This window comes from Thermobia domestica, unplaced genomic scaffold (assembly GCF_964235325.1).
Source record: "Thermobia domestica unplaced genomic scaffold, izTheDome1.hap1.1 HAP1_SCAFFOLD_531, whole genome shotgun sequence".
In the NCBI taxonomy this organism is placed as follows: Eukaryota; Metazoa; Arthropoda; class Insecta; order Zygentoma; family Lepismatidae; genus Thermobia; species Thermobia domestica.
In genome coordinates this window covers 108,875-118,498 of record NW_027656241.1, presented here as the reverse complement: position 1 = coordinate 118,498, position 9,624 = coordinate 108,875, and the positions used below count along the sequence as shown (strand labels likewise).

The following is a 9,624-nucleotide window of genomic DNA, read 5'->3' as shown; positions in this document are numbered from 1 at the left end:
AGTTCTGAGGAGGTCGTTAAAAGTATTAGTTGTATTGCGTTGTTAGAGTGATTTACAACACCCTTTCTGTTCAATATTTCCATTTATTTATTTTGAATTGCCATGTTCACTTGCGCTAATTGTCCGACCCGACATTATAGGTCAGAGTATGTTGTTCTTCCCGGCGGTAGTAGCTCGTAATGCACTTCGAATATCATACAACTCTCAGTATAACCTTCCTGGGTGTCAGTGTGGACTTTGCCATAGACTATGGAACTTCATCTACTCTCAACCACGATCTTTTTCGCACATTGTTGCCATAGATTCTGGTCAATGTAATCCTTTTGTAGGCGCTGGTTTCTTAATAATTCTTCGACGTTGCTTGAGACTTCAATATATTTGTATTTCATAACACACAAAATTATATGAATTCAAAAAATACAATCAAAGTTGCTAGATGAACATTGTTATATGTAGATTAATGCGATATTAACACAATACACGTAGCTACCGTTGCTTTCTTGGTGTCACGTTTTTACTGGCATTGAAATAATTTGTGTGAGCCTTTACAGCTGGGACATGCATTGTTGTCGGAATACGTTACGTGTGCTGTCGTTGAGTAAGAACTCTTTTTGCCTGCCTTATTTGTTTGTTGATATTTGTTATTTGGAACTGAGGGTGTCTCTTTAGGTCTACGCTTATTATCAACTGCGTCTAAAACTTGGCAACGCTGTTGTAAAAATTGTGTCAGCTGTGACATGCTCGGTAATTCATTCGTTGATTGTGTTTTCTCCCACTCCTTATGTGTTGTATTGTCTAGTTTGGTCGCAATCAAATAAATAAGTAATGCATCCCAGCTTTCTGTTGGTTGACTTAATGATTTTAAAGCCCTCAAATGTTTTACCGTGCTGTCTAAAAGAGATTTAAGCGAAACAGCCGACTCACGTTCCACCATTGGCATTTCAAATAAAGCTTTGACGTGTTTGTTAACAATATACTTTTTGTTTTCAAAACGTTCTTTGAGTAAAGTCCATGCTACGTCATAGTTTCCAGAAGAAATTTCCAAGGCTTGTATTACTTCAAGAGCCTCCCCACGTAGAGAAGAACGTAAATAATGAAACCTTTGCACTGGCTGCAGCGTGCTATTGTTATGTATTAATGCCTGAAACGTGTCATAGAACGACAACCACTCATCGTAGCTTCCAGAAAAGGTCGGAAGGTTTATCACCGGCAACCTAACTGATGGATTAGAATTGCTTGATTCATTGTTTTCATTTTTCTTTGCACTGGAGCTGTGTTGATTTATGAACACTTCCGTCTTAGCTGCTAAATCAAAATAAGTATTCTCGAATTGCTCTCTTTCTTGCGTTTCCTGATCAATTTCTGATGAACCCTGTAACATTTCTATTTCGGATTGTATTGCATCAAATTCATCATAGCACTGTTTTATTTTCTCGTAACGTAACACTAACTGCGTAATATTCTGATCTTCTGTAAAACTATCTACAAAAGGTTTAAAACGAGTGAGTTTGGCCTTAATTTGACCTCTCTTGAAAACTAATTCTTTCATTCTGTCCGTCATGCTTCACTCAAATTAAATACACTTTTAACACTTACGTTCTAAATGAGGCTTTGCTATTACAGGCTTATTTTGTATAAGTGATACAAGGATAATATTATATTGAAATATGCACTCACTACCTACCTTGTTAACTGCACTGTTGAATCCTGATCCGGCCCGGAGGACCATTTGGTCAATGTAATCCTTTTGTAGGCGCTGGTTTCTTAATAATTCTTCGACGTTGCTTGAGACTTCAATATATTTGTATTTCATAACACACAAAATTATATGAATTCAAAAAATACAAACAAAGTTGCTAGATGAACATTGTTATATGTAGATTAATGCGATATTAACACAATACACGTAGCTACCGTTGCTTTCTTGGTGTCACGTTTTTACACACACACACACACACACACTCACCCCTGCTGGGGAGAAAAAGTATTAGTTTTTATGTTGCTGCCTCTTCATTTACTTACTGGCGTTAGTTTTTATTGAGAAGAACGCTCAGTTCTAAACAGATTCATCTACTTCTGATCACTTGTAAGTAACGTTTTTTAAGGAATGGCTCGAGTTCGCGAAAGTCCAATAGAGATTCACAGATAGAAATTCCTACAAGTAAATGTTTTTGAGTTAGATCATGTGACATTCAAATGTCTTCTTTTTGTAGCCTTCATTCTCGAAATGGTTTAACACTGTTTGGTGATGGATGGTAACTGGAGATGTCATGACTTCTTACGTGCTGCTCTTGCTCGACTTTAGATTACAATACCATACACTTTTGCTATGATTGATCAGTCTTTACCAGGAGCATCTTCGACATCGAAATTTGCAGAAAGATAGCGCCTGAATCTTTTGCCTGTTGCTTTTGATAATAACGTATCTTGCCATACATAGTACACATTTCTTCTAAGGTCTGCCCAGTATTTGCGCCTTTATTGAAATAAAATTATAAAATATACCGCAGTCTTTTCGTAAGTTCACTTATATTCATAGCGAATTCCTGATATCTGGTTACAGTTTTCACACATCTGCCAACTTCAACTGTCCGTTAGGCCAGACTTGCTACGGCTCCTATACCCTGAGATTCGGTACATTAACACCATGTATGTGCAAAGGACCCAATACTTTCTAGACCACTAATATTTACAAGATCAAATGAATATTATCGTGTTACCTCCGAATGGGCTGGTGCTGTACTAACTGCGCTGGTACTATAGGCTTACAATATATAGTAATTGTCCGTGAGGTCGTCTTTAACCTGTAAGCAGTGCTTTATCCAGATATGTTAAGACGGGAAACTTCCCCTTCAAACTTATACAATCCCCCTCCTCAAAACAGTGTTTGAAGATATGAGTGTAGCGTGCATATGTACCTAATTATATTTTTCTACAAAAAATTACAATTTCACATATAATTTGTTTTCGCATGTAACTTGCCTTCTCTTAGTGACATTTTCCCGCTAAAATTCTCATTTTTAGTTAGTGATAACTGGTGCTCTCAAACGGGTCGGGTCAGGCTACTCAGCTAGTGTTTTTATGGTAAATGCTTATTTTTGTACTTGTGTGTACTTTAATTTTTAAATGTGGAAGATTGATTTTACCAATCGACTGTAATATTAATATTTACGCCAATATGGAGTCTGGATTTAGTACAAAACTAGAAGTTGTTTAAGCAAGGCCAAAAGAAATATTAGATATGGACAACCAAGCCCAAGCAGCGCCGCGGTGGCTCAGTGGTAGAGAATTCATCTCTGGTGCATGGTGTCCATGGTTCGATCCCAGCTTGTGCTAAGTAGGCTTTGTGGTGGAGAAACGCCGTGTAATGGGTTTTCCGGGGTTCTCCTGTTTCCTTACACTTTCTTCATTCCACCATTGCATTCATTTCTCATGGTCACCATATCCCTTAGCCTCGGTGCAGAATCGAGGGACCTTAAACTGAATATTTCATTTTATTTCACCAAGCCCAAGAACATCGATACAAGAACAAGATAAAGATTGGATATGCAAGACGAAGTGCATAGTAATCTTGTTCTTGGCCTTGTTTTGGTGATCACCAAGTAGCGATGAGCATATTTTCTTCCTTTCCTTATAGTATGAAAGACCATATTCAAAATCACACTTGGTCTTCATTTGTACCGATGAGGCGAGCATTCTTGGCTCTTGTATAGCATGAAAGACCACCAAGACTACGAAATGCAGGACCAAGACTTGCTGTGCAAGACAAAGAATAAGACGCAGTATTGATGACCAAGGCTCAGGGTGCGAATTGTTTGAATTTCATTTGTTGGGCTGAAAGTGATGAAATAAAATTAGTACTTTATAATTAATTATCATACTGTATTTTTAAATTTTTAATTACAAAATTCATATTATGCATCTTCTTACTTGCAATTATATATACTGTAAAATACGTTTTAATTACCGAGAAAGAAAAATCAAAGTGGCGCGGGTCCCGGAATCATAAGAACCTATTTTGGAATGAAAGTTGAAGGGTTGGAAAAAATTACAGGTGTTCTCCCGTTTCCTCAACCCTTATCATTGTAGTTAAACGATTTCCTTTTGTCTCCGCCACGAGACTCTTGCTACTGCCTTCCGAACCCCTCCCATCCGAGCAGGTGACAACACTGACCCTGAAGAAAAATTCGTCACACAAAACTAAAACAAGAAAAAAAATTCTCCCACGTCGGACATTGGTATCAGTTATGAAAAGAAATAACCAAACCTCAAAAGTGCCAAATATTCATTAAGATGCATATACAAACCCCCCGCTTGATCTAGCTAGTGGTTAACGTGTAAGACTTCGGTACACGTGGTCCGGGTTTAATTTCCAATGGGAGTGCATTTTGGCGTGAGCCCAGTGTCGTGACCATAGTGCTCTCAAACCCGCACTGGGTCAGCTCGGGTCGGGTCTGGTCGGGTCAACTCGAGTCGGGTTGTTGGGTCGGGTCAGTCGGGTCAGCTCGGGTCGGGTTGTCGGGTCAGGCTACTAGGGTCGGGTCAGTCGGATCAACTCTGGTCGGGTCAATCGGGTTAGCTTGGGTCGGGTTGTCGGGTCAGGTCAATCGGGTCGGATCAATCAATTCGGGTCACGGATCGAGTCGGGTCGGTCTTCAACCCGACCCGACCCGTTGAGAGCACTAGTGATAACGTTTCTGTATTTTCCATTTTCCCTTGTGAAAATAAGAGAATGGTTACTATAAGAATTTTTGCAAGCAATAAGAAGCGTGCCGGAGAAGCAATAGTAAGCAATGAGGATCAGGATAGAGACGAGTGCTATTCAAAATCACTCTATGGATACACATCCATACGTAATAAACACGGACCTATCTACTTCAGTAATTAGGTACATGGTTATTTTATGTAAAATTCCGTTGTGAGGAAGAGCACTTTTTAATCCTGTTTCCACACCACATGACAAATATTTTGGACTTACTCATCCATTATGAATTATAAACACTTCTCATCTAGACTTTCCAGAAAGTGCACCACATATACTTAATCTTCACTGTGTAAACATACTGGCCTTAATATGATCATCAACTGTCCTCTCGGTGATATTGATTACCGTGTTACATGCATGTTTTAAAAAATCAAAGAGTAAATCATGTAGTATTTACATTTGATTTTCTTTTAGCGTCCCTTTCCAGCAGCGAGGCTATGAATACGTTTTTGTGATAACAATAGACAACAAATACGCTTGGAGAACAAGCCTTTATTGTTAATGCAGTTTCTTTGATGAGATTTCTTGTCACTCACTCCGGAATGAACCGACTGTTTATAACGTACGTTGCATTATACTTTAGGTCCTGTTTACGTATTATATACCCTCTGTGCTCAAAAGGGACGCTGAAGTCCAAAACAACCATCAACATAATAGTAGAACAGAAAAGAAAGAAAAAACATCGTTTTTCGGCTGACAATTGTTGTCTTTATTTGTTAATGTACTATTTTTTTTTTAAATAGATAACACGAAAATTGTTGAACATCAGGGTACTCATGTGCTTATAGAACAAAAAGCATGCTCGAGATGTAACAGAAATATTTTTGTTTCTCGTACAATTGATAATATTGTGCACGTCGTTGCTATTCTACAGGTAACAACTGAATGTTTTCTTACATAAAGCACAACTTAAACAAAGTTATCTTGCCACGGAACTCTACTTATGTCGCTTACAAAATAATCAGCCCATCTGTTTCTGCTTCCGTTTGCTGCATTGCCTCCTTATGGTGTGCTACACGTATTGGGGATTTCCTCAAAACCTTCTATCGTTAAATGTCACAATGATAAAAATGTTTCCTTTTTCTCACCTTAGAAATGGATTATTCAGAAACACTAAATTCATTATTTTTATTTAAGAGCATACATTAAGAATTTCACATATCAAATCTAAGCGAGTCCTCATATTGAAAACTTTCTCAATATGTAACGGGAAATGTCACTACATTACGAATGAAATGAAATCCTTGAGTTTTACGTCGCAGGCTTATACCGGGTAGGCTAAAGGAAATAATGACGATAAATGAATGAAATGGTGGAATGAATAAAGTGGGAGGAAACGGGAGAACCCCGAGAAAACACATACACGGCGCTTCTCGCACCACAACGCCCACTTGACGCAAGCTGGGATCGAACCAGAGGTGAACACTGTCACTGAGCCACCGATCCCTCAATCTCCTCTTCAAGAGAAAATTTTCAAAGACGCTGAAACCTGTGCTCCATTATTTTTATTATGAGTTTACATACCGAATTTTACATCTCTAACTGAAGCGAATCCTCACATTCGGTAATTTGTGAATGATTAAAGAAAAATTTTACTATTATTGAAACGCCCCCTCTTGAGCGGGATATTCGAGAAGTCTCAAATAAATGCCTCATTTTTAATTTAAAGCCACCAACTATGTCAAAAAAATCGAAATTAGTCACGCAATTGTTAAACTACGCCAGTGGCCGCTATTAACATCTGAAAATATCTATGAATAGGTCTCCGAATGTTTAACTTTCTGTGCTCTTACAAACGATAATTAATTAGCATAATTAAATTTCCTTAATGTAACAGTCAGAGCTCCTCCGTGGCTAAGCGGTTATCGTACGCGCCTTTGGCGTGGGAGGCGCGAGTTCGATTCCCGTTGGGAGGTCATGTGGTTCGGATTCCACGTTAATCAGTAGCTCCACGTCTCATATAGCCTCGCTGCTGAACGGGACGTTAAACTCAAAATCAACTCATTAATGTAACAGCCAACATTTCAATTGATAGTATCGCTAGTCTCATGAAAGTATTTTCTGCTTTAACTTTATCACTTATTTTCGATAAGAGTTCATCAAATAAAGTGATGCTCATGCGAAAATAATTAAAGAACTTTTCTTCGTCATTGCGCAAATCAATAAACATGGAAGAAAATACACCTTTAAGCAGTCGTGAGCTTACGTACGGATAAACCCAGTATCGTCTCTATTTCTTCCTTAGGATTTTACTGGCTAAGTATACAAAAACAGCACGTTTTCTTCTTTCAATTTCCATCTTCATTTAACTGCAGCTGAAAATAAAATGAGCTGTTTTCTATGTCTATGTGAAGTGGTTGGGCTGAGACGCCCGCACGAGTCTGCTGCGGGCCCACAGCAGACTTTTCTGCTCGTCTGAACTGGTTGATCTTTGTCGCCAACACGAGTCTGCTGCGAGTCTGTTGCGGGTTTGCAACAGAAAACTCTGTTGCGGACCCGTTGCGAGCCGGAAATACATTGGTTCTTCTCATTCATGCCACACGTGCAGACTTTCCCGCACGATTCTGCTGCGGACCCGCAGCGGGCAAAAATTGAGTTGCGGGGACTGCTGGCTCGCAGGGAGTCCGAACAGGTGTAGCGGGTCGGAAAACCATTGCTGGCAATGTGTCAAGCCACACCTGCAGACTTTCCCGCGCCCGCAGAAATGGAAAACGAAGAACTGAATCGTGAACTATTCATTAATACTGATCAGTCTAGGTTTGAGTACGAAATGGCCTCTGGTAGAACTCTGTCAGAAATAGGTGAGAAACATACCACAGCAGTCTTTCAATCTTTGGCCTCAGTGTCCTAGGCATATACCATCCAGATTCACATTTCCCAAGTAGAGCTAAGCACACACACATGTATATATATATATATATATATATATATATATATATATATATATATATATATGTTTCCAGGAGCCTAAAGGCGTGTTCGGACCCAAAGTGAAACAGCAGTTAGCTAGACAGACACCTTTCAACATTGTTATTTATGCGAGCAAATTAGGTAAACTCACTCGTGAACACGTCAAACGGTGGCTAAAAGACGTGTTTATTTCTGATGTGAAAGAGGATTCCCTGCTGTTGCTTGACTCGTGGAGTGGACAGACGAATGAAGACTTGTGAGAATTGTTACATGAGAAAAACATTCGTGTTGAAGTTATACCCCCAAAGACCAGCAAATTTATTCAGCCTCTTGATCTATACTTTTTTCGGCAATATAAGCTGGTAATTCGGAGACTTGATGATTATTTTCGACATAAATTCATTGTTTCTGGTACACCGAACAAGTTATATGACAGAATTTTCATAATGTAAATGCATTCTGTTGTGTATCATCAATTTTATGCGCCAGTCCTAAAGGACATACTTGCATATGCATGGCAAAAATGTGGATACGTCACAAGAGCAAAAATTGGTTCATTTACAAATGCTCTGGACACTATGTTCTAAGTAGAAAATAGTGTCTGTGATCATGAAGGTTGTGACGAATGTGCATTTGTTAAGTGTTTGTACTGCTCCGTGATGCTGGTGCTAATCACTTCGTTATGGATCTCCATCATCACAACTGAAGAGCAAAAGATTAGTAGGTTAATATCTGCTTATGTGCACTAGTTTCTATTATTTTTCTGATAATTTTTCTATTAATTTTCTAATAACTTCAAGACATATCCTTGTAAAGCAAGGGTGCCGTTGCAACTAACGTATATTACATCATTTGAGTGCTATGCATAATCGCAACACATACTGATATATATACACTACAGGTATTTCAATTTAATTAATGATCTCTCACTAGGCTCAAGATCTTATTGGTATAGTGGCTCTTGTAGATCAAGTGACTACTACTGTATTAGTTAAAACCCTGCAAGTGCTCGCACGGCCGTGTTCCATAACACAAATTTAACTTGCACAGTTTTTATATGTTCCTGTGGGTGAGAGAGCTCTTAACGCTGAAGTGAAAACAGTGACCGCGATTCAATATGGCGCCTTTCAAGATGGCGATCATGCACTGGAAGTACTCCCACATATAGATGCCCTACTCCGGTTTACAATATTGAAGTTAGATCTACCAAAAGCTTTTTTCATTTTTATGCCAAAAGGGTATTCTTGGACATTGGCTATTGGATTTGAAGATGGCGTAGGTGTAGCAGCTCAACGAAGCATTTGCGCATCGAGTGACTATTACTACATTTCTTAGCATCTCGAACTGAATCTTGTCACTAATTTTTTATCAAAATTCAACTCTCGCGGTTTATGGACCTTCCTCGTTAGACGTTATGTTGTTTCCCTTTGATATTAGGCGTAATTTCACAATAAACTTATATGCTCATGTTGCAGTTCTTTTTTTTTTTTTTTTTTTTTTTTTTTTTTTTGCTGCGGACTGTACCGTTATTGTTTCCAACCATTTATGTATGATACATATAAATAGGAAAAATATTTATTATTGATATGCTTTCAATATATAGTAGTATAGAAAGTGATTTTGATATTATATAACAAAAACATTCAATTGTATGCAACAAATTATTATTTGAGCATTTTTTGATTACCTTTGTCAATAGAAGGTACAAATATAATCATATTTATGATACAGAATAATGATTAGTTTCGTGATTGATAAAGTAATGCTACCCGGAGATTGAAATATACTTTCCATATTCCATATTTCCATATTCACACAAAGAAAGTGACAGTTGTTAATTTGAACGTAAATTAGACACATTGCATTTGTTCTCGTAAACTTCTGCTGGCTTGTTCATTAACAGAAATGAAAGATTCAAACTGAAATTGTCTATATGGCTGAGAGAATCA

At 38.2% G+C, this 9,624-nt stretch overlaps 1 protein-coding gene across 1 annotated transcript; it reads right to left on the bottom strand.

The window, feature by feature from the left end:
• Positions 1-514: 514 nt before the first annotated feature.
• LOC145677019 (uncharacterized) lies at positions 515-1,561 on the bottom strand. The gene has a single exon (XM_081747725.1). It carries the CDS (start codon positions 1,559-1,561, stop codon positions 515-517), a length of 1,047 nt encoding a protein of 348 aa, XP_081603851.1.
• Between the last annotated feature and the right edge of the window lie 8,063 nt (positions 1,562-9,624).